Here is a 27624-nt window from a genome sequence, read left to right as displayed (position 1 = left end):
ATGTTCAGAAAGAAGCGCTGAATCCAGGCTAAGTTAGTCTGCTGAAAAAGCTGGTGATGACATTTTTCTTTTTATCCCTTCCCCAAAGCTCTCTTCCCCTTCCTATCAAAGTTTTGAGTCACAGTGACTGGGTTCTTTTGCGCAATTGTGTTTTAATAGAAGAAAATATGGCATTAGATGATCAGGTTGCTAAATATAGCTGTAGGCAGGGATGGAGCTGCTTATTTTCAGCATGCAAGGCTGAAAGCACAGATTTGCTTTCTGAGTTAACTCTCCTCGATGCTGGTGTTGTGCTACTCTTAGCAGAGTAGGGGAAAGAAGAGATCTGGGGAGAGGCCACAGTGAGGTACATCATGGAAAGACTGTGCTGAGGCCCAGACTCCCATTCCTCTCACTACAAATGCCACATTTGTTTACTTTATCTCATCCTGTCTGCCCAACGTGATTACAGCACAGTCTGCAAGCCAGGGCACTGCAGTCATGCCAGTTTAGATCGTGGTCCTGTGAGCTGTGCTGCATTGCTGGTTTAGCAGCAAAGATTTGGATGGCCAGACTCTGCCATACCAGGAGCTTTGTTCCCTGCTGGAACTTCTCCAGTAGTGATGTTGGCTAAGAAGTATTTCAGATTACATTTACCACTGGAATTATTGATATGATGAAGAATGGGAGGAAGAGGAGGAGTATATTAAATTCTGTCTTGCTAAGAGACAATAATCAGCTTCTTCTTATTATTATTCTCCCCTCTCATTATCGTTCTCCCTTTTCTTTAGAGCCTCAGGTACAGTTTACACAGCAATGGATGTAGCTACAGGACAGGAGGTAAGTGCTGCCAGAATACCACTTCAGGACACAATTCAACATCCACAGAAAGTTACAGTTGATGCTATAAAATAAAGACATTCTTCCAGAGGTTCATGACATTTTGTTTTTAATGAGGCATTGCTTTCCTTACTAATGAGGCATGGTCAAGTGGTCTGAGCAGTAAATTGGAAAAATGATTTCCCAGGTTTTAATTCCTGAATCGCTTTGTGTTTGTTAAAAAAAAAAAAACCTTTTTGTGGCTACAAAGGCTGGAAGTAGATGTGGAGACTGGGTAGCTCCTTAGCAGAAGTTTCTCTCTTCATCCCTGATATTTCATAGTTATAGAATCATGTGTACAGGAAGGGACTTTTAAAGGCCATCTGGTCCAACTCCAATGCAGTGAACAGGGACAACCACAGCTCCATCAAGTGCTCAGAGCCCATCCAGCCTCACCTTGGGTGTCCCCAGAGATGGGGAACCGCCACCTCTCTGAGCAGCCTGTGCCAGTGCCTCACCACCCTTATCATAAGAACACTTTTTTTTTTTTTTTTATATCCAATTGAAATCTCCTCTGGTTTAGTTTGAAATCATTTCCCCTTGTCTTATCAGAAGGGTCCCTGCTAAGGGGTCTTCCTCCCCCCATGCAAATTCTTTTACATCTTCTTTTCCTTTGCTTTGTACACTTACACCAGTTGACTTGCATAGAAATAATTAATTCCCACCCTTTGCCCACCTGCTTTTTGCCCTTGGCTTGAGAGACAAGGAGTGTCTTTTTATTTTCTTCCCTGAATATTGAAAAGTGCTGTGCACATTGCATGCATGCATAATAAACTAGCAGTGATGGATATGCAGCACCTGTGGAAATGATTATTGCTAGATGGAGGACTGTTAAAGAGGGAAGTGTATGCATTATTCCAGATATCTTTATGGAAGTCTGCAGCACTGTGTGTCTACTTTGCATTTGTACAATGTCAGGGTTATCCACCAGTGAATTTCATAACTCCTCCAATTCCTGAAGAAATAACAGAGTTTAATTGCTGCCTCTGAGGAAGGGGTGTTGCATTTATTTTGAAGCAGTGGGAAGTTCTGTAGGAGGAGGAAATCCTTCGGTGGTTTTCTGTTTTCCTTCTCGATCCCTTCAGTGACTCCCATGTGAATATTTGAACTCTTGCAGTACAACAGACTTTTAAATCATTCCCTTCATACTAGCTTGATTGGTCCCTGGATTTTTAGAATTGCATTTGGGATCACTGTAGTTTTGACATGCTGTTAACCTGTTCCTTTCTGTGAAGCACTGCTGGTACCAACGCTGAGAGCTCAGGGACTCAGTGAAAGGCAGCACATGATAGAAATTTCTTTATTGTGCAATGTACAAGAGCCTTGGGCAGCTGCCAGGATTAAGAATACTCATGATTGTCACTGATTACGCCTATTTAGTATAACTACAGCTATTTACTTTGTACCCTAATACATAGATAAGGAAAACACCCCTTCATGCAAGCATGCCCTTGGGTCTGCCTCTGAACAGGAGCGTGGACATGCAGAGGCTTCCTCAGTATTGCTCTGGAATTTCTTTATCTGCAGCAAATGCTTCCCTCTCTGTTTCATCTTTCATTCTCTTCTCCTTGTGCAAAGAGCAGCACAGGGTCTTTGTTTCTTAAATGCTGTCTGGCAGCCTTATGAATACTGTGGAAAAGAAGTATGATGTCTGTCTGTTCTTGCCTTCTTGTGTGTTGGCATTTTTCAGTAGAATCTCCTGCTATCCTATCAAAATGCTAATTGTAGCTATCTATATTGGCTTGTTGCTTCTAATCCTTGCTTTTGTGAGCTCTAATTACTGGCTCCTCTCCATTAGCCTATAGTGCTTTCTTTAATCAGCAGTTCTGTAAAGGTGTAATTACATATCACTCCCTTTGCCTAAGTGTTGGACCAAATACAATTGGGCTGCAGTGCCTATCAAAGTGTTTCTGCCTCCTGTTGTGCTGGGCAGACTTACTGGACTCAAGGTTTTCTGTGGCTGGAAGGCTTTTCTTTGAAGGCCAGGTGTTCTTGTGGAAATACTGGCTGTGGGATATGATGAATGTAGGAATTGAATGTAGGAATTCAAAGCATGTTGTAGCCAACTGCTTTCTGCACATAAGCATGTGGAGCAGGTATAATGAAACAGGTAGACAGCTACCAAGCAAAAAGACCACAGCTAATGAACCTGCCCATATTTCTCTTTGTTATAACTGGGGATAAAGCTGAATCAAATTCCCATCTGTTCAACCTTTAATCTAACTATTGGTGATTCTTCTCTCCTAGGTCTTGCCGTAACAAATAAGAGAATTATCTCTTGAAAGTGATTTAGCCCATGCTATTTACCTCCTCCCTACATTCCCAATCTGCTGTAGATTTATAGAAGCATAGGAATGGAAAAAAAAAAACAAACTACAAACACAACAACTAAAACAGAACTTCCAAAGACATCTGATTCAAAACAGAAAGTCTTTGAATTACCAGTCCAAACTAGAGTAAGGGTCTCTCTGCTGTCTTGCTAAGAAACTACAGCTAGAGATGGCTGTCCAACAGTGATGTAAAAGTCCAGTATGAAAGCAGTAAATTCCCTTGCTCTTTTTTGACATTATATGCTCAGCAAGAGTAGAAGTGAACTCGTTGCAGGAGCTCAGAGTTGCTGAATGACTGAGTAACTCATGATAAATAAATGGCTTCCCCCTTCATGTGGATGTAAGACTAAAACAATCAACACTACTGGCAGAACTCTTGGGAAATCATGTAATAATGCTCTCTATCTTGCTTTTTCTTCCCTGTAGGTTGCAATCAAGCAGATGAATTTGCAGCAGCAGCCCAAAAAGGAATTGATTATCAATGAAATCCTCGTAATGAGGGAAAACAAAAACCCCAACATTGTCAACTACTTGGACAGGTATGTCACAGTTCAAAGAGTTCATGAAAGAGCTCTGGAAAACGCTTCCTTGTCACTGTCTTAAGTTATCCTGTCTCAGCTTAATGCGGATAAAGGACAGTCTTGCATCTGGTAAGGCTGGGGTGTAGGTGATGTAGTGATCTCTGTCCAAATCCTAGGAGAAACGAGAATTGGTGCTAATGGAGAATCCAGGCTTCTTAGAGATACTGGCATTAGCAGCATGCTGTCAGGACTCCATTTCTCAACATGCTCTGCCAAATTTAACACAGTGAGCCATTTCCTCCCTGCACCTAGAGGAGAAGTGAAAATAGATTGAACTGTGTTATTTATATTTGTTTTCCTCTCTTTCCTCATTTCTGAGCAAGACAAACGTTCTGCTGGCATAACTCCTTCCAGGCATGGGTGGTAATCCTGTCCCTGTTGCTGTCCACTGAGGTTTTCTAGGTAGTGATGAGGGTAAACAACATGTAACAGAACTAAGCAAAACGGCTTTCTAGTGGATGTGGATAAGGGAGAGAAGAAGAGCTGGCACAGTGTATAAAAATCCTTTGAAAGGTGTAAGGAACAAGCTTACTCCTTCCTTGCAGCTGAATTCTGTGGACTTGTACACACTCTGTGGTACTCCTGCTCAGCCTTGCATTCATGTGGAACATCTTTTTGAATCTCTGCTTCTTCTTACTTCAGGAGCTGCACATAATTGCTTACATATGCAGGGACCTGCTTGCACTTGTTCCTCGGATTAGGACAGAAACAGAGCAGAACTAATCAGTGCTGTGACTGCTGCCCTGTGTAAGCTGTTTCTAACATAAATGCATGTAGCCATGAAAACTCTGTTCACTATATAGCTCAAGGCAATAAAATACCAAGTCCACACACAAATGTGGCTGTGGGTTCTTCCCCACAGGGTATCAATATTGTACATAAGGGTGGTAGTAGCAGTGCTGCAATCAACATTTTGGACTTTGGCTGCTTCAAAAGGAGCAACTGGGTAGCTTTAGGGGTAGGGAGCTGCCTTTGAAAGAAAGCACAAGAAATGCTTGCATCTCTCCCTGGTTGAATTCCAGGAAACAGTCACGAGCTGCCAGCATTGAAATCTAGGATGTGTTGAAAGCTAAACAGAGCGAAAGTGTTGCACAGTGAATTGAATTCAGCATCAGTTTAACACTGATGCATTGTGTCAAGCTTGAATCATTCATCTTACGTTACAGCTTTTTCCATTGGGGCTGCAGCAGGATTTCCAGATTGCTGCACTCTTCAGAAACAAGCAGTCTTGGTTAACTACAGGTTTGGCTTATTGTAGGGAAAGCAGAAACTTCAGATAGGCAAGCTTCAGACTTGAATACTGGCAATTCATCTTCTGAAGATAGAATGGAGGGATATGACCTAGAATCACTTTTGGAAATCTGAGAGAGAATATTTGGACATGTATTGCTCTGCATGTGCATCAAAAGCCTACTGGCTGTCTTAGATATAAGACATCACAATAAGAAAGAATAGTTCTCATGCTGCAATATCAGCATCTAGTGTGATACTCAATTTAGGTGGTGCTGTGTCCCACATTATGTGCATAACTGTGAAGAGCTGTGTTGTTGAAAGGACAGATGCCCTCTCGTAGAAAGAGCAGAAGGATATTGCCTGTGCAAAATGAGGACTGTAGAAAAGAACCTTTAAGTACTGCATGTAGGCTGGAAGTATGTATTTCTCCAGGCTGATTAGAGGCTTTGTTTTGGGAAAACTGTTTGAGATGCATATTCTCACTAGAGAATGCATCACAGTGTCCCTGCACGTGCTGTGCCTAGGCAGTACATCCCAGTGCAGGGTGGCTGCACGTCCTGCTGTCTTGTTTAAACTTCCAGCAAGAGCTGCTGCTTTTGCCCTCAGCTTTCTCTCAGTAATCTTTTGCAGAGGGAGAGAACAGTGATGAGGGTGCATATGGGAGCTCTTGTGCCTACTGTGCCACTTCAGCTTTGCAACTGCAGCTTCCTGCTGCTGGGGAGCTGCATCCTCTCCTGTCTGGCCTTGTGTGCCTGTTTGTTCCTGAGTGATGAAGCTTGCTGGCTTCTGCCTACTGCTGTCCCAGAAGGAACATATGAGGAAGGATGCATTGCTGATGTGGGACCTGGTTTCTTTTTTGAGGCTCTGTTCCTGACAGTGTCTCCCCTTCTCAGTACCTAATGGGAGCTCATCAAGGTGCTCATTGGAATAAACCATCTCTCTGATCTCTGCCTCAGCTCCTGCCCTTACCAGTATAGAATCATAGAGTCATTAGGGTTGGAAAAGACCAGTGCCACATCTCCATGGTTCTTAAACGCCTCCAGACACAGGGACTCCACCAACTCTCTGGGCAGCCTGTGCCGATGCATTATCACTCTTTCTGACAAGAATTTTTTCCTTATATATAACTTGAACCTCCCAAACTTAAGGCCATTACCACTCATCCTATCACTGTTACCTGTGAGAAGAAGTCGCCCCCAACTCACTACAGCCTCCTTTCAGGATGCAGCCTTCAGCTGAAATTGAAGTTAGTAAGTGAGGTGAAGAGAAAACTGTAGGCTGCATCCTTCCTCCAAGACTCATCACCCTGCTTTTGCTGCCAGCCTTCTTTTAGAGAGTGACTGCAGGTGACGGTGTGTGGCACTGCAATACTTTTGATGTCAGTCACAGGGAGAGCAGTACATAGCTGCCCTGGCTCCCCTTGAACCCAAGGGAACAGCATGAAACTGTGACACAGGAGGTTCAGGTTGAATATCAGGAAAAGGTCCTTCACCAGTGGGCAGTGGGCATGGCCCCAAGCTGCTGGAGTTCAGGAAGCATTTGGAGAATGCTCTTAGACATATGGTCTGATTTGTGGGTGGTCCTGTGTGGAGCCAAGAGTTGGTCTAAGTGATCCTTATGGGTCCCTTCCATCTCAAGGTATTCCATGATTCTATGATGTCTGGCTTTTTTCAGGAACATCTGATAGAGCCGTTTTGAGGCACGTCTGCAGGAGGCAACTCAGGGACTAAAATGCCTCTACTGTGGTGAGAGAGTGAAAAGAGCCCTGAGATGACACCATGTTGCCTTCTGAAATTACGCCTGCTCAGTGTCAGCTGGCAAGGATCCACTGTTAATTTTACCTCCCTGCACGTTGTGTCAGAGCTATCAATTATTGAGGTGCCTGGATCTTGGCACGTGCTGCTTGTGGCACAGCTTTGGTTCACAGTGGGCTCCTTGGCTTGCTCCATCCCTTTTGGCTGTGAAGAGGAACCAGCTTGCTCCCAGCTTGTGCAACCTGAGAGGGTTACAAAGGAACAGTGGATCCTGCTCTGCCCATCCCTATAGCCAAGTAGATTTGGGCTTCTGGAGAATGTCTAAGAGCATTCTCCAGATGCTCTGTGTAGTGGCACAGAAGGGGAGTGTTGGTTTTCCAGGCAGCTGCTGATTTGTGGTGAGGGTGCTGATAAAATTTGGAAGGTCTCTAGATTGGCAGGAGGAGAAGAAGAATCAACAACAGCAAAGGGAACAGGAAGGAGAGATCTGGATGGAGTGGCTTTTAGAGCCCATGAAGAGGTTGCTGACCTACAGAAATGCTGCTGAAAGCAGTTCTGCTCCTCTGTCACGCCAACAGACTGCTGTGCAGGTGATTCTGCCTTTGTTGGGCTCTGTGCTGCCAGGAACAAGCTGCCAGTGTCAGCACTTCGGGAGTGGAGCTGGAGACCTGTCTGCTCTGTGAGCGTTGCTCTGTGTCCTTGGGCTCTGGATACTGAAAGAAGCTTTAGGCTTTGCCTAACTGCAATCTACAGCATCACCAAACTTAGATCACATCTTTGTCTCTAATACTAGAAGCTCTCTATAGCTGTAATATTTCTAGCATCCAGGTGCAGCTTAGATTGCAGTTTTTTATTTTTAGGAGTGTTTTTTCATCAGCTCAGGTGCTGGCAGTATGTTCTTTTGGGGCCAGAGTGAACTTCTTGCTCACTCCTGTGATGTCTGGCTCATCTCTGTCAACTTTCTGTGCCAAGTCAGACTTTATAACCTTTTTCTCCTTCGCTGTTGTTCTCTGGATCATGTCCTGCTTTTGCCTTTGGCTTCTAGCAGATTCACTGTTCACTTTTTAGCAGGATCAGTGTTTCTGAGCAAAGCAAAGAGCGTGTTGATGAATTCTGGTGCCAGCAGAGAAGCTTTTAATTTGAATCTTTGCCTTCCTTCTCTCTTTGACTCAACTGTCTGCTCCTGTCAAAAATGCTCAGATAGTCTTGAAAGTGGGTTTTATAGTTTCCAAACTAATGATTCCTTCCTTCATGAATGTGTCATACCTATGTGTACGTTATGAAAAGCTGTGTTGATGTTTTTCCAGATGGGCCCCAAAAGGCAGAAGTGGTTGGCGATTACTGTTATTTTTTTTAACATGAGTTAATGCTGGTGCCCTCATCCTAGGTCGTCTGCTTCTAGATGTCAACATACATGCTCTCAGGAGAGAATAATAACACAAAGGCTGAGAATATTCACCCTCATCTCAGCTTTCTCCTCTCCATCTTCCTGCAGGCCTTTTGGGGCGAGAGCTGCCCTTCCAGGCTTTCCCTGTTTAATTTTTTATTCTGTAGAAATGCTGTTTCATCCAGAAGGATGTACTCAGTAGCCCTCATAGAATCATTGGAGTTGAAAGGAACCTATAAAGGCCATCTGGTCCAACTCCCCTGCAATGAGCAGGGACACCTACATCTCTGTCAGGTGCTCAGAGACCCATCCAGCCTTATTTTGAATGTCTCCAGGGCCAAGATATCCACCAGCTCTCTGGGCAACAGTTCTGAATGTTTTAGACAAAATCTAAACACCAGGAAGCACTTCTGTGATTCTGTGAGAATGCCAAACTGAATGGTACCATAAAAAAGATTGATTTTATTTTATTTTTTTCGTAAACATGATACTTAAAAATACGGTGTTCTTCCTCTGTTGTTTGTTGGAAACCAACCATTGTGTCATCCAGGATTGCCCCTGTGCCTGAGCAAAGTAGATGGTTTCTCTATACTTCTATGATAGTTTAAAAACCCAGTGCATTCTGACTAGGGAAGTGGTGGGATGCTCATAGATCTGCTTCATCTAAAAGCTGTTTCTTTGGCATTTCAGTTACCTTGTAGGAGAAGAGCTCTGGGTAGTCATGGAGTACTTGGCAGGAGGCTCCCTAACAGATGTTGTTACAGAGACCTGCATGGACGAAGGACAGATTGCAGCTGTGTGCCGAGAGGTAAAGCTGTGCTCACACTGAGTGAGCTGTGAGGGGTGGGGGACATGGGCCTTGTGTGATGTGTCACTGGCTCTGCAGCACAGCCACCTGCAGCTTCTCTAATGCAACAGTAATTTTGCAGAGGGTGGATTTTACTTAGGGGTTTGCAGCATACTCCTGTGAGGTTTCACCCTCAAGTGAGGATCGTGGTGCAAAATGGGGTTGGAATTCCCATGGTTACATTTATCCTCTTTGCAACTACCCTGTCCACCTGCTGGTCCCAGTAGGGATGTCTCTTTGTAGCCCCATGCATACTGGGTATGGGAAAGGCTCTTTAAGAAGCTAAGCCCGTGCTACTTAAAATGCATGATGTTAGTGTCCATCAGCTGGCTAACTATAGCTGATGAATCATTTCATACTCAGAAAGAATACCTCTGTTTTTATTTATGTGATTTTTTTTTAATTATCTTTTTCAGTGTCTTCAGGCTTTGGAATTCCTCCACTCAAACCAAGTTATTCACAGAGACATAAAGAGTGACAACATCCTACTGGGAATGGATGGCTCTGTTAAATTAAGTATGTGGGGAACAGTGCTGGTTGTGGCTTTAGTTGTCAGCCCAGGCTTCTTACATGCTACAGGATAGGCCTAGTGGGAAGAGGGGTTTTTGAGTTACTTGATGCTGCAGTGATGAAGAGTCTATAGAAATGCTGCTGTACGTATTTTTGTGGCATCTGTTTTAATGGAGATTAGCAAGTGTAAGTCCTTTTGAACTGATACCAGACATGCAGTGAGGTTTGGAATTAGAATCATAGAATCGTTAGGGTTGGAAAGCTCTAGGATCATCAAGTTCCACTGTCAACCCGTCCCCACCATGCTCACTAACTGTATCCCTCAGAGCCATCTCATCTCCTTCCTGCATGTGGCAGGGGGTTGGAGATTCATGATCCTTGAGGTCCCTTCCAACTCTGGCCATTCTGTGATTCTTGAGCACCTCCAGGGACAGAAACTCCACCACCTCCCTGGTCAACCTGTGCCGGTGTGTTACCAATTCTTCAAGAGAAAGTTTTTCCTAATATCCAACCTGAATCACTTAGCTTTGGACCATCTCCTTTTGTTGCCTGAAATGACAATATTTTAGTGCTACCCCAGTCTGTAAAGCTGAGTTTAAAGATGTAGGATCACAAGCCTTTATTTGTGTGTGATCTCTTCAGACTGGAAAATACTTGTGGGTACTTGGGAGATGGAAGCGAGTGAATGGATAACTGAAAGCTGTGCAACGAGATAGCACTTAATCTTACAAACCCAGCCCAAACTGAGTTCTTAGTGTTGTTTCCTCCTTGTGTTATCACTGATAATGAAGACCTTGAGACTGTTCTGCCCCTCTGGTACTAAGGTGGCTGCTGTGCTTGTGATTGCCCACGCAGAGACAAGTTTGGGGACCAGTGAATGATTGCTTTCCACCTATGGCTCTCACAAAATCCTGTTCCCTCCCTCTCCTTCCCAGTTCTGTTGGCTAGCACCCAACAGGCATAAATAAATCTATTTTTGTCAGCAGTGACAGCAGATATGACTCAAAATTCACACAGTGCAGATATGCTGAGTAAGATGGTGTTGTTGTTTGCTTTTTTTTGTTTTGGTACATAATTTCCTTTTAGACTAAAGTTACACTTTGGTACAGTCAGATCTCTGGAGTGTCAGCAATGAACAGCTTATCAGGGCCAAAGTGCTCTGTTCTTATGGAACAGCATATTTGAGCACAGTATGCAGGTACTTGGCTGCAGTTAGGAAAGCCCCTGTGGATATGATGCAGTAACCTTCTGGACCTGGGCTTCATATTGGCTCTGTTAGCAGTTTGCTCTGTTTATGAATCATATGTACCTATCCTGGTTGTTACCCTAGATAAAAACTCAGTTGGGGATTAGTTTAATTTTCATGGTTCTGCATAAAATTGAACTCTTGGTGACATAGGAGATCAGCATGAGCATTGCATCTTGCTGTGTTAATTCTGCTGGTCACACAAGAACAGAACTGGTTTTCTTTAGATAAGACAAAAGCAAATAAGACATTGGACCAAGTAATTTTCATGTGAAGGCTCCCATCTTTCTGTCTACTCCAAGAAAAATGTTAAGTGTACATTTTGGTACTTTAAGCTTATTCTGAGCATAGCATTTACCCTGTAAAGCAAATCTTGTTTGAGGAATGATGTGTCTTCCAGGGAAGAAATATCTCCAGGAATGAAAATCAGCACAGATAATGCAATGTGTGGGTGGAGGGGTATATCAAGATCAGGCTGGGCATTGATTTATGTTTTCACATACCCAGGAGTGATCTTGAAAACATAGATGGTGTTTTACAACTGCAAAATGCTGCACAGTCCAGTTTCACAACAGCCGTATACGGCTGTTTGCTGATCACCAGCCTTCATGTAGACAAGGCAGCAGCTCTGTGATCCTCGTGGCCTCAGTGAGTCAGATTTAGAAACGAACCCCTGAACACCATATTAGCCACAAAACCACCCTTCCTTTAGAGCTGCAGAAGCAATGTAACAAGCAATGCAGTGCAACAGACCGGCTTGTAATGCCGGAATCAGTACATGTTGTTTTTGGAGAAACCTGGCTGATTTCTGGCTTTTCTCTCTGTCTTCACTTCCCAGCTGACTTTGGCTTCTGTGCCCAGATCACTCCTGAGCAGAGCAAACGCAGCACCATGGTGGGGACCCCATACTGGATGGCACCTGAAGTGGTGACACGGAAGGCATACGGGTCCAAAGTGGACATCTGGTCGCTGGGGATAATGGCCATCGAGATGATTGAAGGAGAACCCCCTTACCTCAACGAGAACCCCCTGAGAGTAAGCAGATATCTTTTCATCCTCTGTTTTTGCTCTGAGCATTCTGGCTAACTCAGGCTCTAAAAGAGCCTGCAGTGTGGTTTCATCACATTCAGCTGCATATTTCCTTGGACATTGTAATGAGGAGATTGTGATCATTTGAGTTAAAAGCCATAGTTGATTCTGGATGGTAGAAGCACAGGCTCGTCTTGCAGTCCTTCTGATGGAACCTCAGTTAACCAAAGAAACTCATAATTCCCTGCTTTTTCAAGAGGCTGATGGGACAGAAGGAGCACTGTCTGGCACCACTGTACCTGGCTTCTTGAATCCTTGTGCCCTGTGAGTGAGGAAGAAAGCCCTCCTTGCACTGAAGGATACAGGGTTCTTTTCTTCTGGCAAATTGTTCCACTTTGCATGCTCCAAATAAAACTCCAACCTTAGTAAGTCTTTAGACAAGCTTTAACTTCCCTGGTGTCTTTCTCATTCTTTAATGGAAAAGGAAATTCTGTCAGTTTGTAGTAATGTAGCTGTTCTGTGTGTAAGCCAGGTTGATGTATGTTTGTTTTTTTTCTTCTCCTTAAGCTAAAGAGAATGCAAAGCTCTAGAGCAGTTGTGCTTAACTGATGTTTCCATCTCTTGCACTGGAAATGATTTTGGGTATATAGATAGGCATTTCCTTTTAAAATCCACCCAGGAAGTTTCTGGCATGAATTTGGAATGTTGAGTTCCTTGGTTCTCAGAGGATTTACACACACACTTATTCCCAAGCAGTAGCACAGCTACTTGTTTCTTTAGCCTGTCAAATGCTGCTCGAGGATCTGCTGAACATCATTTATAAAGCATCAAGTCCATCTTCACAGTACTGACTTTATAGGCCTTACATACTCAGGCAAAGTACCAGCAGAACAAAATCTATTTATGCAGGAGTACCTTCCCATGAGGATATAGCTATTGCAGGAGTCTAGCACTGGTAGAGCTGTGCCAGTTAGCTTCCCTATATAAACACAGTCTGGAATGTTGTTTTTGTCCTTCTAATCCCTCGAGAGGGAAGCAGGATCCAAACCCAGATTATGAGGGTAAAACAATAAAGGATTGGATCCCATCCACATGAAAATAGAGCCAGCAGCTATTCTGTTTGCTGAAACTTAATCATTTATTAGTCACCCTGATAAGGCTTGTTGTTGTTTTATTTTTCCCATTGAGCTGGTGGGTGGGAGGGGAAAAGTGGATGTCTGTGTAATCCGGAGATGGAATCTGACCTTCATAACCTCCTGTTTCTTTGGTGCTTGTTTTGCTTTAGGCCTTGTATCTCATTGCTACCAATGGGACTCCAGAACTGCAGAATCCAGAAAAGCTTTCACCCATATTCAGAGACTTCCTAAACCGCTGTCTTGAAATGGATGTGGAAAAAAGAGGTTCTGCAAAGGAGCTGCTACAGGTAACTGCTGGGGGACAGGGCTGAGTGAGGCATTGCAGTTAGACAAGGCATAGAAATCATAGAAAATCATAGAAATCATTGGAAAAGACCTTAAAGATCATCGAGTCCAACCACAACCTAACCATACTGGCCTAACTCTATCAGTCCTCCACTAAATCATGTCCCTGAGCACCGCATCCAAACGGTTTTTAAACACATTCAGGGATGGTGACTCAACCACCTCCCTGGGGAGCCTATTCCAGTGCTTAACCACCCTCTCTGTAAATATGGAGAAATCTCATCTGGGGTCTTGAATACTACTTCATCTCAAGGCATAGGGACAGCTGGGGTAACTTGCCAAAACAAAACCAACCAACCATCCAAAATCCATACCAAGATGTTAACAGAGCACTCCCTTTTCATGCAGTACTTGCTACTGGCAGCAGCTATGCAGCATGTTCTATAAGAGATCTCAGATAATCGCAGTGCCCCAGACCTGCCAAGTGCTGAGCCCCTTAATTCCTGTGGCTTCTTCGTGCAGCTCGCCCTGATGTCTGGATGTGTTGTGATCTGGCCATGCTTGTTTTGAGTGGGACAGCAGGAGGGCTTCCATCTGTTGAAATCTCTGGTTGTCTGCTTTCTGGTGGAGGGATCCCAAAGCTTTTTGGTATGGGCATGTCTTACATTAACTGGAACGCTTTGGCAAAACCACATTTTGTTAGGTACTGATCCTTAATGCAGAGGCAGTGGAACAAAACCTGTGAGAAATCTTTCTTTTATTTTTTCACTGAAAACCTGGTATCTTTGCCTGGACTCCTGGTGAAAGTGGAGGACCAAGCTGCCAGGCTTTTCACTAGCACAGATGAAGAATGTTTTCCATCTGTCAGATCTGCCATGGGGGTGGAAAATGTGCTTCAGCTCTTTGTAAAATAGATCTGTGATCACCCTCAGACCTCAACTGAGAGACAGTTCCCTTTTCCCTTTTTGATTTTCAACTAGTTTGTCTCCTGGGTTCAGGTTCGGATGTATTGCAGCCTTCTGAGACCATAATGAAGCATTAATCACTGGCAGAGTGGCAGTGGATGAAAGATCCCATTTCTCCTGGTCTCGCCAGTTTCAAAGTATCAGACAGCAGTAACGTCCTGTTCCTCAGAGTGGGAGAACATTTTGACTACAGCTCTTCTGTCAGCCTTTATCTTCTGGCCTCTGATTTCTCCATCTCTGAAGCGTGTTCAATTGCAGTGCTTTGGGTGTTTGATCCCTTCTGATGCTCAGAAGTCTTGTGGGACAGAGCTGCTTTTTGCTTTCAGAGAAGGTTTTGAACTTGCTCTATGTGCCTTCACTCTCATCTGATAGCTGTTTTGTATCTGATAGCTGTTTTGTGTCTGTTCTCAACCTGGACTTCCTGTGTGAGGTTGGAAAATCACAAGTTTTCTACTTAAATCTGAGCATGAGTAGAGGGAACACCAGTCCTGCAAGCAGCACTTTGTGACACCACCTACTCTGTGTTGTGTGTTTGATCACCAATACTGTTCTACTTAACAGAGTGCTGCGTATGGGAGCCCGACTGAATGGTCAAATTGCAAATCTGTGCTTTGCCCCTAAATTCCAACTGTTTTGGAAATTTCTAATATGTTTAGAAGGCCAAGGTAATATTATCACCACATCTGTGATAACAGGGAAGAAAGAATTGAGAGATGGTTGCTTCGGGAAGCCCTGTGCCCTGTGATGGAACTGCACAGGTTGCCTTTAGCACACTTTCTTTCCGTGCAGAATTTCAGTATAGATTTTGCTGAGTTTTGCTTGGTCCTGAGAGTGTACAAACAGTGGAGAAATTAGCATGGGTTGGATGCAGAGCTCTTTATCAGTTCAGACAAGCCCTGAACTGAAGTTCTTGGTGGTAACAGACACTTGTTTGGAGATTAGAGTATGTTGTTGATTGTCATATGGGTGTAGGTGCCAATCTTTTGTATAGCTATTAGATTTCCGGGACGTATTCTGAAAAGTTTAACCCTTTTTCTTTTTCCCTTTTGCTAGCACCAGTTCCTGAAGATCGCAAAGCCTCTTTCTAGCCTCACTCCTCTAATTATTGCTGCTAAAGAGGCAGCAAAGAACAACCATTAAAGTGATGGAGTTAACATAGTCAGCCATCGTGTCAAACCCTTTTAGATGTCCATTTGAGAGACTGAGTTCCCTGCTCCTCTCCTTCCCTCCTGCCCTGCCTTCACAAGGATGTTCTTAAAATGTTGGTCTGTGCTGAAGGGCAGCAGAGGAACCGTTTGCTGAATGTGGAACGTTGCTGATCGTACAGAGCAAACTGCCTTTCCATCTGCCTGCATGGGGGCAGGAGGGGAAGGATCTGTTTTACGGCCAGGAAGATCTGGGAACATCCAAACCTGTAACAAAGCCAGTTTGTTTTCATATTACTGTGTTTATTTTTTAAAAATTATGTGGAACCTTAGACTGTGTTTATCTTAATAAATGAAATCTTTTGCTGGCTGGACTCTTCCTGCTTCTGCCAAGCTGCTCTTACACCACTGAATCTGCTCTGTGCTTTGGATGAGTCGAGGAAGGAACGAAGCAGCAGCAGCAATTTGAACAGCTTTAACAACTGAGAAGGGAGTGGGGGCTGGAAGATGCAGCAGCACTGCTGGATGCTTCGAGGGAGAGAGGAGAAAGCCTCTGTGTGCTTCCTGCTGCTGCTGGACAGCTTAATTCACGGGTGATCTTTTGGCCAAATGGTGTGAATCAAAGCCTCTCCCCACACGCTTTTGTTTCAGCTCAACTGGTTAAACAGATTTCAAATATTTGTGATATTCTAGAAAAATCAGAAGATAAATGAATAAAGATTCCTTTTGGGGGTTATTGTATCAGTGCTCTGAGGCTTCATAGAGACCTGCCTTGTATGAGAAAGCAAACAGAGCAATTACTATTATAAAGATAAGATTTGCCTGCAAGATGTTGTTGACGAAGAGTTTTTCTTAGACCAAGTCCAACAGAAAACAAACTGGTCATGGATGCTGTTTTCCTGAAAGCATAGGGAAAGCATTAATTTTCTTGGAATGAGAGAGTAACCTGGTATCTGTATGCTACTGACTCCTTTGGTTGCTAATGATCTGTAAAAAAACAACAGGAAACCTGGAACTACTAGAGAGATTGGTTGTAAACACTGGGCTTATGTTCAACTGTATACTGATTTTTAATAAAATGACTGTTGAATTTCTTAACCTGGGGCTGAGGGAGGATTGGAGAATTTGCTGTCACCCAACACTTCTGTCAGATGGGATTATTTTTCATGTTATTGTCATTGGGTGCTTGAAAGTACAAGGATGGAAGCTTCTGTAGCCCTATGGCGTACAAGTGGTCCTGAAGGGGAGTAACTACACATCAAGGGAAAGGATAAAAGATCTTGCTGTACATATTGCTTTGGTTATTTAAGGAATGAGTTTAAATCAGTTTTGGAGTAAGTTTCCCTCCCTCACCTAAACACTTGTGTTGCACAAAAAACTCATTGCTGCTTCTTGCTGCTCAACCAGTCCTTTCCTTTCTGCCCCAGGCTGTCCTCCGAGTGTATGTTTTTCTCCACTCACTGTACAATATGTGACAGCCCTTACGCTGCTTTTGCAGATAAAGTTTGCAAAGTCTCTTGCTTTATTGGTGCCTTCCTACCCTTTGTGCCACAGGGCGGTCACTCTTTGATTTGAGGCTACCATGTCTGAAGTCCATTGCCAAATCTGCTGTCTGTGACCCTTTGTATAGATTTTTCATCTTCATGTAAGATTGAGAGGTTTCCCCTCACAAGATGAATTTCCTTGGGCAAAGCTGGCAGCCCTGGGGGAATCTGCTCTGCGTGCAGCTTAGGTGAGACTGGGAAGGGGGAGGCCACTACTCTTGAATCGTTGTCTTTGATAAGGAGTTTGTTCTTATCACCTGTGAAGTATCAGAATGGCATATGTGGGGAGATGGGTACGATGGACTAGATCTGACTGAACTAAAACCTGATGTGGCTCTGGTCCTACAGGCTGAGCAGTTGGCTTCTTACGATAGCACGTGACCCATGTGTCATAGAATAGCTTAGGTTGGAAGACACCTCAGAGATCTGAGTTCCAGCCCCCAGTGAATGCACTATTTGTCCCTGACTTCCCTTCACCTTCCTTTCCCACTCCTCCCTTGGTATGCCATGGAGCTGCAAATCATACTGCAGGTATGTCCTACCTGCCAGCACATGCAGGAGCTTATTTTTCTGCAGGAGGACTCCTGCATTTCCATGAAGGAGATGAAAAGGACTATTTCCATTTCCATCTCCATCTCTATTTCCATGAGCTCCTCTCTTGGATTCTTTGTTGCCTACTGGAAAAGAATGGACACGAACGTCTTTATTCCTTTCCTTGTGTTGATGGTTTGCTTCCATCTCTCAACTTCAGCTTTTTGGATTAGTCCTCGCTGGTTTCTACCAGCTGCTCAAGAGGAAGGAAGATGTAAGGAAGTGTCAGTGATGCATCAGCCTGTCCCAGGCTTTTTTTTTTTAACCCACCTGTGATGAGAAAGAAGTCAACTTGCTGTGATGTGCCTGGCCTCAGTTCTGAATTAACAGAACTATCGTATTAATAAAAATTGTAGTTACCTGAAGCTCAGGAGGATTTAGGTATGTTTTTCATTCTGAGATGCATCCTTTTCTCCATTCCATCACCTGGTTTCAGCACCTGTATCAGCTCTTGTAGCACATTCCTGTCACGTAACAAGAGCTCTTAAATAGCTCTTGAATGACTTGGAAAGTCACCTCTGTGGCTTATTTTTTCTGCAGGCATCTTGACTGCTGTGATTTGAGAACAGCTTTTCACTAGAGAGCTGCTTTGGTGGCTTTCCTGTTGGTTTTTCATTTGTTTGAACCTGTGTGAACTGATTCTACCGAGTCTGAGCCCTTTGTTGTCACAGCCCTCAGTTATTTATTTGATTATTAATTCTAGATTCTCTTCTATATTAGAACATGCGATATGAAGTTGTTTGACTATCCATTCTGAAAACCTGGTTCCTTTTTAAGGGATCTTAGGCAAGTCTGTCGGGTTAGGTGCAGAAGTTGTATAATGCACTACAGCTTACAAACCACTGAATCATTACGGTTGGAAAAGACCACTGAGATCATCTAATCCAACTGCTGACCCATCGCCACCATCCCACCAACCCTGAAGCATGTAAAGTCACTTCAGAGCTGGGATTTCCATTGCTGTCCTAATGCATCTGTCTTTCAAAATACCACAGGTTGGTATCAATAGGTGATATTTGCAGCAAAGTACTTAGCAAGAGTGGTCTGAAATGGCCAGTGGTAGGTTGGTACTTGCTTTTAAATTTGCCAGTCTTTGCAGACAATGAAAGGTTCACACCAAAGACCAAGGGGGAAGATATTTGTTTGAGCATCTTTCTTAGCTAAGAGCTGGCAATTCTATTTGTACACTCAATAATAATTTAAATATTAGAGAAACACAGGGGCTGGAAGGGACCTCAAAAGATGGAGTCCAAACCCCCTTGCAAGTACTCTACATAGGTGGCACAGGTAGGCATCCAGCTGGGTTTTGAATATCTCCGTAGAAGAAGACTCCACCACCTCTTTGGGCAACCTGTGCACTGTTACCATAAAGAAAAGTCTAAAAGTTATTATAAAATTGTAAAGTTGTAAAGAAGTTGTTAAGAAATTAAAATTGTTAAAGATGAAGTCCGATTCTCTGCTCATCTTCCTAGCGTGAAATACTTCTCCAACACTTCTCAGTGGCTTCTCATTGTCATCATAGTAGAGAACCTGTGGATGTATTTTGGTGCTGTAAACCCACTGGATCAAGTGCAAAGATCATTGCTGTCCTAGGGCTGATCCCGTCGTTTGCAGCCAATGACAGATCACAGCATCACATGTGGGGTCTCGAGGAGGAGATGAAGTGCCAGTGGGGACAAAGCAGCAATACGTATGGGAGCTGGATGGAAACTTGCAGACAGTATGGATGCCTCTGGAAGAGGAGCAGAAGGTGGTGTTGGTCCAAGGAAGAAGCAGAGGTTAAAAGCTCAGTTCCACAATCCCTGGGGAAATTCAGGAAGGAGTGGGGGGATCCCACTAGAGCCAATCCAGGAGGTTGGCAAGAGTAACAAATTTCAGCTGGAAAGAAAAAGGGGATGTTTGAATGGAAGAGGTGGCCTTGTTGTGCCAAGGAAATGGAGAGAGGCCAGATTTTTCAGGTACACGAGAACACAGAAGCAAATGTAAATCAGGCTCCTGCGTATGGCAAGAAACTCATTCCCATCTTTCAATTCAGCACCATCAGCACTGCTTTGGGTTCGTGTTGACAGCTGCCGTGCTTTGGGATCATGTTTGCAGCGAAGGCTTTGTTGCTCCACTGCAGCATTGACCTGTGGGCAGGTCATCTGTGTGTTTGCTGGGAAATAACGAGGGCTGTGGCCATAAAATCAGGTAGGAAATTTGCTCCTGTTTCTTCATACTGTCCTGGCATCGCTCTCCGATGGTGCCCAATTTGTTTGAAGTGCAAGGTCAGCTCAGCCATTTGGAAAACAAAATTGAAACCTTAAATAAAACCCGAATGAATTACCTGCTTCTACTTCACTTTGTTTCAGCGACGTGTGCAGAAATGAGTGGGATGCTTGAAAGAGAAGCTGTGTTTCTGTGGTCTATTTTAGTTAAATCTTACTCGATAGAGCAGAGTGATTTTACACTGAAAACTGTTGAAGTAAATGTGATTTCTGCTGCTTTATCAAAATAAATTTGGAAGCAATTAATGCTCTGAGAAATATCTGGAAGAGGATCTAGATCACAGCTTGAGGAGGAGAAGAAGTGGAGGATGTTGGCTTCCCAGTTGCTTGTTTTCTTCCCAGGTAGAACTTGGTGTCCATGGCTCCTAATGCAGAGAAGGAAACAGGAGGATTCAGGAGAATACGTACAAACTGCTTCCTCCAGCACTGTTTTTTCTTGTGGGATCAGTAGGGTGAGAATGGTGAAAAGATTTCACCTACAGGTTGGTTTGCACAAGTACCTCATTGCAGCTTGGATCAACCACAGGTTGGACAGGATGTGTCCACCACCACCAAAACCCTTCTGAAATTGGCTGTCTGCTTGTGGCTGTTGGGCAGATCTGGGTGTCAGGAGCCCAACAAACCAAAGCTGGTGGGAAGTCATTCTCCTGGGAATGTTGCCAGAATGTTGCCATGCTCTTCCAAGTCGGGGTGCTGAGCCTGGTGTGTTAGAGAGGAAGCTGGAAGGAAGGGGAATGCCTTGAATGGGCATCTAGCCAATTAGAATAAGGCAATTTCAGGTTACTTCTTAAATTCCTCCTCTGTGTCCAGAACTGATGCTTTGCAAGAGCTCTTTGGACAAAAATGAAGGTTCCTGTCTCTTGAGTAGGAGAATAGCAGCCCAGGTGGCTGGGATTCTCTGCTGAGATGTGGTAGCATGCCGTGTTGATGTCCTCATCTCGTTAGAGCCAGAGCAGCTTGGTGCTGCAGCCCCCTCCTCCTCTTCTTCCTCCTCCTGTAAAACTACAGAAGGTTTGGTACCTGGCAGGCTGGTGGTCCTGCTATGTGTCCTCCCCCAAAATGTGCACATAAAACAGATGACTGGGTTGGTGTTCGGTGGCTCTGCATGGCTGTGCTGCCAGATTGGGGATCATGTATATTCCACAATGGCAGCTCAACATGCATTTCTTTGGAGGTGGCACCTACTCCAAACTTCTGAACTTTGACTTTTTCATCCCTAAATGCAGTGTTTTGGCCTTTTAGTTCCTGTGTGGCTCCAGCGCAGCCCCACCTATTGCTAAGAGAGGCGATGCCTTGTGTTAGAGCAGGATTAGTGTGAAATGGGAAAGGGTGGAAGAGCAGAAGCTCTGTGGAACACACAACTTTAGCTCTAAGCCAGACAGCAAGCTGGCATCTAAATCTTTATGGGTTTTTCTGCAGATCTTCGTTTATATGGGAGAAAAAAGGGGGAAATGAATACTAGGAGAATTGATGCCGGTAGGTACAACGGGTTCATTATCCCCCCATGCAGACGATGTTTTTTCTGCATCCCTGATTTTTAGCACCGAGAGCAATTCCAGGTTTTGGTCGCCAGGCTCATGTCTGGGGAGAATTTAGAGGCTGCTCAGGCTGCTCCTTTCCCATTCCTGCGGCTGTAATGCCCTCTCCTGGTAGCTGCACCGGGGATGCATTTCTCTTTACATTTCCCAATTTCCACTGCAAAGCTCGAAGTTTGTGGGCTGCCTGCTGAGGGCAGCTGGCACATAGCAGCAGGTGTAAAAGGGCTGTCCTAGAATCACAGAATCACAGAATTGATTCAGTTGGAAAAGATATTTAAGGCCATGTAGTCCAGTTCTCCTGCACTGAACAGGGACACCCACAGCTCCATCAGGTGCTCAGAGCCTCATCCAGCCTGACCTTGAGTATCCCCAGGGATGGGGAACCACCACCTCTCTGGGCAGCCTGTGCCAGTGCCTCGCTACCCTTACTGTAAAACACTTCTTACTTATATCCAATCCAAATCTCTCTCTTTTACCTTGAAATGATTTCCCCTTGTCCCAGAGTTCCCCCATCATCACTCTGTGTCTTCTGTTCTCAACTTTTCAACATTTTTATCAGTGACCTGGATGCCAGGCGTGAGTGCACCTCAAAAGTTTGCTGACTTTTGGCTAGCTCTGAAGTGGTGATTTTTGAAGGTCCCTTCCAATGGAACTGTCTACCATACTCATCACCTGAAGGCTGAAGGCCACCTCCTGAAAGGAGGTTGTGGTGAGATGGGGTCGACCTCTACTCCCAGGTAACAGTGATAGGATGGCAGGTGATGGCCTTGCGTTGCACCAGGAATGGGTCAGGTTGGGTAAGAGGAAAAATTTATTCTCAGAAAGAGTGGCAATGCAGTGGCACAGGCTGCCCAGGGAGGTGGTGGAGTCACCATCCATGGAGGTGTTCAAGAACTGTGGAGATGTGGCTCTGAGGGACGTGGTATGTGGGCATGGTGGGATAAGTTGGAGTTGGATTTGGTGATCTTAGAGGTCATTTCCAACCTTAATGATCCTATAATGCCAACCTTGGTGTCCCCATGTTTGGAGGAGTGCAAACCTGCCCAGGAAGGAACCATCGCATGAACACTGGCTTATTGCTGAGGTGGGATTTGCTGCCAGGCAGACCTCTCTCCCCCACGCCATCCTGTGATCCATTGAGGACAGGATTCTGTGATTCCCAATGGGCCTGGAAACGACTTGGACAGGACCCAAATAACAGTCTGTAGCAGAGCTTGTTCCCTGGGAGTCCCTTTGCAATACAGGGGCACTGCTCACCATCCACTCCTAACAACCATGAAGTATCTCTTACCCTACATCTTGTGTCCAAAGGGTTTGGACCTGCACAACTTTGGGGCTATTTACCCTACTTGCCATCAAAGCCATTGTCCTGCAATAGCATCCAGGACTTGAGTGCACTGGGATCATGTTATAAAGGGCACTGGACAGGTGGTAATACACTGATTTCTCTCCAGTGCAGAGCTGAAATGCTCAAAAGCTGCTCCTGGGGGCTGGGCTGACACAGAAGAGAGGTACCTGCACCATTTCCCACACTGCTTTGCTAAGGTGTAGAAACATTTGGCATTTCCCCAAGCTTTTCCTCACTGCTCCTTGCATCTGCTTCTCCGAGCCCTCCTTGGGTTAACTCAGCTTGCATGTCTTTCATCACCAACCCTCATTTCTGCTGGGAAAGAGCAACATGATCCCATAGTATAAATGATAGCCATGAAATATGGAAGAAGAAATGAGAGGACAGGCACTGACCCTCTTTATATCATGCCACATAAACTGGTCCACACTGCACGCAGCACCAATGGAAGAGAATGGAAAATGGAGCTGCTGCAACTGCAAGAGGCAGAGTTTGCTGCAGTGGGATGGAGGTTTTGGGGCACAGTGTAAAATCTCCCCCGGCCACACCACAGTCTGTAGCTGTGCTCCCTGTGTCTGGGTATTGTGCTGGGCTGCATGATGCAAGGGCTGAAGTCCCCTCTTCCTGTGCTGCTCCTATAAACATCAGTGCCATAAATGCCACAGTTTCTATGGTTCACCTTGCAGGGATCTTGCTCCCTGCATGGGTCTGCTGCTCCGTATGCAATGCTATGGAGCACAGAGCAGCAGACAGGACACACATCCCAAGTCACAGGTGGCAGGACATGAATCTATATATTTTTCAGCCAAATGCAGCCCTGGACTCTTCGTCCTGGCTGGTACCTGAGGGAGGAGACATCCCTGCTCCGGCACTCCCTGTTTGTGCCATTCTCCATGGTTTTATCTTCAGATGCACAACTCACCTGAGTTCAAGGCTCATATCACTGAGCGGGGTTTCTACAACACCAGGTCCCTGCAGATACTGCCTTTATGGGCTCATAAACCTCAGGGCTGGGCTTGCTGGTGGCAGATCTCATTTCGGTACCGGTTTGGATGAGGTCCATCACGTGGAGCACAGTTATCACCCAGCTGTGCTTCAGTGACAGCTGCTGGCAGGGCTGGGACAGGTGGGAGTGTGGGGCAAGGGTGTTCTAGTTGAGATAAGGGACTGGACTCTGAGCTGGAGATACCAAAGAGAGAGCAAACTGCAGCGCAGAGGGCTTTGAGTCTGCCCCCAGAAGGAAGGGCAGGATGCAAAACCACGCTGTTGTTTTTGGGAAGGAAATAGGAGTATTTGACAGGATGAGAGGGAATGGCCTCAAGTTGCAGCAGGGGAGGTTCAGGTTGGATATTACAACAAATTTTTAATTGGAAGGGGTGGTAATGGATTGGAACAGACAGGGAGTGGCGGAGTCACGGTTCCAGGAGGTTTTCAAGAACGGGGGGATGAGGGATGTGACACTGAGGGATGAGGTTAGTGGGCATGGTGGGGTGGGTTGGGGTTGGACTTGGGGATCTTAGAGGTTTTTTCCAGCCTTAATGAGTCTATGATTCCTTGATCGACTCCATCCGAGTTTTAGCCCCAAGACAGCCTACACTAAAACCATCTGCTTCTGCATTCACTGCGTAGCTTGTGGTTCCTTCACTCCTTTGATGTTCTAACTCCGAAGGAAAATGATGGTACTGTGGGATCTAGTGCTATCTAGGAATTATCAGTACTGATTTTACAGTGGAAGAGTTCAATGCCCTCTGCCTGCTCTGAATCCTGTCAACAGGTTTCAGAGCGAATCAGGCTGTTTATCTCTGTGACCCGTCTTCTAATTGAGAGTTAATCTCCGCAACAGCATGGACTGCCTAAAAGACACCGGATTGTCATTTCATTTCTGCCCTCTCCTTCCCCACTCTTTAAGGTACTTTGCTGAGTCTGCTGTTGAGGGACCTTTGGATCCATCTCTTCATCCAACAAGAAAAACCCCAGTGTAAGAGATGATGGATGACAGGTCTACATTGGCGGTGTTTCCGGCATTCTTTTGGGATTGGGGGGATATTTTTTTGGCCTCTTGTGCAGCAAAGAGGCACATGGTTTAGGGACACGGACAGTGGGCATGGTGGTGATGTGTTGGGGCTGGGCTTGATCTTAGCAGTCTTTTCCAACCTCAATGATTCTACGATACCATGAAAGAGCTTTGCAGGAGAAGGAGGAGCTGTGTAAGGTGAGCTGTGCAGCCTGAGAAACTTCACAGCTGCCTCCCCTGCGGCGACGGCGAGTTGGAAGTTACAAAATTCAACCGCACAAAATGCTTTTGTTATGCTGATCTGCCCCTCACCCCCCTCCGAAGGAAGTTATGTCTCTAATAGGATTAAGTTATTAAAGTCCCCAAAGCACTGAAAATAAATAAATAAATATTTTTAAAAGCACGGTTTGTGTCTGGAGCTGTTCAGAAATGGTGTGCAGCAGATTTCTGCCTGAGGCTCACAGATGCAGGAAATGCTCTCCCAGAGGATGCTGAGGATCAGCGCTGATGCATCTTGCCCAAATATTTGGGATATTTCCTCGAACCCCATCCTGCAGACACCCCCGTTCTGCTGGAGCAGCATTTTAGCACCAGGTTCTCACATTCTGCGTGGGATGAACCTAACCTGGACTCACCTAACTTCTCTCAGGGCTGCGTGGTGAGTGGCTGCCCGCGTCCCGTGATGGGATTTCAATTCTCCCAGCCTTCAGGACTGAATTTATTAAGCCTCACGTGGCCCCTCCTACCGTGGGAGGGACGGCTCTGCAGCCTCTCTAATGCTGGGTGTCACAGAGCCGTGCCACCATTCGGGACCAGGAGTGTCACGAGCAAAGGACACCGTCAGCCAAGTGTGGCAGAGAGCAGGAATACCCCTCCACGTGCACCCTGCTGAGGTGAGCTCCTTCCAGCATCCTCATTCTAATGATGATCTTTGGTGAAATGCATCCCTCCAACTCATCCCCGCCTGCCTGAAAGTTAGCACCACAGAGGGGGCATTTTGATGACTTTTCTTTAATTCTTCAGAGTTTTGGGAGCGTTGCTTGGCATCCAGCAGTGATGCGACCGAACCGTTTTCTGCATGGGTAGAAAAAACAAAGCCTGAAAAGCTGGAGAATGGGGAGAATCGATAACAAAGGGGGAGCAAAGGGGATTATTGTGATTTGGGGGGTTTCTGGTGGCTTTCTGGGGAGGAAAAGGCATTAAGCAGCCCGGCTTCTCTCTCAGATGAGTTTGCTGTGTGCTGTGGAGAGGAGGAAAGGAGCTGGGATGAGGTATGAGCAGTGGGTGGCCGTGGGGCTGGAGGGAGGGAAGCGGCGGGCGAGCATTCCTAATGCCTCTCGGATAAAGGGCTGTTTCCATAGGGATCGGGAGAAAGGAGCCTCTCTCTTTCTTCCCATGGCGTGTGAACGGGGAGGTCGTCCCGGGAACAAATAACCCGTGGAAGGGGAACATCTGGGAACAGCTGCAAATAATCACGACCCATTCAGGGAGGCTGAGAGCAGGCAGTGGCACTCGGGTCCGACGCATCCCTCATGTCCTCTGCTCCCAGGCAGGGAGCCTTGACGTTGGGTGCAGGTGTACATCTGGATTTGGTGAGCTGTTGTAAACCTGGGGACCAGTACTGAGCCAAGTTTAGGTTGGATAATACGGGTTTGAGTTGGATAATACGGGTTTGGATTGGATAATGCAGGTTCTGGTTGGCTGGAGGTCCAGCCTATAGTGTACATCTCTTGATTCCTTCTCCTTACTTTGGGATTCCTGCTCTCCCAATGGGGTCTCTCTGCATTCATCCTCCGGCACAAAACTCCAGGTGGAAGGGCAAGAGAGATTGGAGGTAATTTCCTACAGCTGCTCCAAGTGTTTAGCTACATTTCACTAAAGAAAATGCAGAAAGTGCTGTGGGACCAGCTGGATTTTAATTAAAAAAACCCCTCTGGATGTAAAAGGAGACAAAGCCTCTTCCTTTCCAACTTTGCTATTTAAATGTTTAAAAGATGTGTGAGATTTCTAGGCAACTTTGAAAAACTTTGATGAGAAACAACAAGCTGGGTTCCACAAGCAGCCCTGTGACTTTGTTATGGCATGGCATCAGACTGGGGAGGTGACTGGATGGGGTCTTGCGGGCTTTATGTGCCATTGGCGTGATGAAAATGCAGCTCTTTAGACTCAGTGGCAGCTTGTTGCAGGACTACCTGTGTGCAAGTGGGTGCTGAGTGTGATATAAACAGAACTGTAACAGAAAACATGGTTTCTCTAAGTTTGTAGCCCTTGGGCAGTAAGTTTTGCTAACACTTGTTGCTGTTTGGCAATGGGTTCAGGAGGCAGCGCATCAACAGAGAGATGAAGCAAATCCCACCCCATGGCCAAGTGACCACATGGCAGCTTTGCATGGGAAACATGAGGGGTTTGGACTGATCTATAAATAGGAGAAGAAGTTGGCAAGATCCTATGGGCTCCAGGTCTCAATAGGAAGAAGGAAAGGGAGGTGACACAGACAGAATAGTGTGGAGATGGTACTTTTGATGTACCCTGGACCCTGGACCACTTTGGGGATGCCCCATCCTTGAAGGTGTTTAGGGCCAGGGTGGATGGTGCCCTGGGCAGCCTGATTTAATACTTGGCAATCCTGTCCATCGCAGGGGGTTGGAAATAGATGATCTTTGAGGTTCCTTCCAACTCAAACTATTCTATAGTTCTGTGATTCTATGCTTTTGCACCAGCCTGAGCTTGGGCTTGGCTCCACATTGCAGCCTCTGTTCCAGCTTTGGACACCTCACACAAGGGAGCAGAGGAGGCTGCCTGCAGGTGCTCATCCCTTCAGCATCTCATCCTCACCTCATCCTTTGTGTGCTGGCTTTTTGGTGGCTGAGGGTTTGTTGTTTGGCAACATCCCTTGTGTAGAGAGGGTGGTCTTGGTCCTTGTTCCCTGCAACTCCTCACCAGCAGAACATTGGCACATGTGGCATTTCTGTGGCATTTCATCTTGTCTTTGTACCCTCCAGGAAAAAAGAGGGAA

General features: G+C 45.4%; 2 protein-coding genes across 6 annotated transcripts in view; both read left to right on the top strand.

Moving 5' to 3' along the window:
- The window catches only part of PAK1 (p21 (RAC1) activated kinase 1), a 68997-nt gene extending 52593 nt beyond the window's left edge, over window positions 1–16404 (top strand). For all 3 annotated transcript variants that reach the window (XM_052669915.1, XM_052669916.1, XM_052669920.1), the window contains 7 exons: window positions 771–819; window positions 3615–3727; window positions 8834–8951; window positions 9407–9506; window positions 11585–11781; window positions 13061–13198; window positions 15215–16404. In XM_052669915.1, the coding sequence (XP_052525875.1) occupies window positions 771–819; window positions 3615–3727; window positions 8834–8951; window positions 9407–9506; window positions 11585–11781; window positions 13061–13198; window positions 15215–15301 (802 nt within the window). In that variant the 3' untranslated portion in view covers window positions 15302–16404. The remainder of the gene's footprint in view (window positions 1–770; window positions 820–3614; window positions 3728–8833; window positions 8952–9406; window positions 9507–11584; window positions 11782–13060; window positions 13199–15214) is intronic.
- An 8975-nt stretch (window positions 16405–25379) lies between these two features.
- The window catches only part of LOC128074227 (glycerophosphodiester phosphodiesterase domain-containing protein 5-like), a 33916-nt gene continuing 31671 nt past the window's right edge, over window positions 25380–27624 (top strand). The window contains exons 1-2 of one of the 3 annotated variants that reach the window (XM_052669902.1): window positions 25388–25501; window positions 25970–26200. The gene's annotated coding sequence lies outside the window, so the exon portion shown is untranslated. Of the gene's footprint in view, window positions 25502–25969; window positions 26201–27624 lie in introns of all 3 variants that reach the window. The other 2 variants (XM_052669912.1, XM_052669892.1) reach the window with 2 other exon arrangements.

Source organism: Tympanuchus pallidicinctus, unplaced genomic scaffold (assembly GCF_026119805.1).
Source record: "Tympanuchus pallidicinctus isolate F22 unplaced genomic scaffold, pur_lepc_1.0 scaffold11, whole genome shotgun sequence".
NCBI lineage: Eukaryota > Metazoa > Chordata > Aves > Galliformes > Phasianidae > Tympanuchus > Tympanuchus pallidicinctus.
This window is presented reverse-complemented; position numbering and strand designations above follow the sequence as displayed.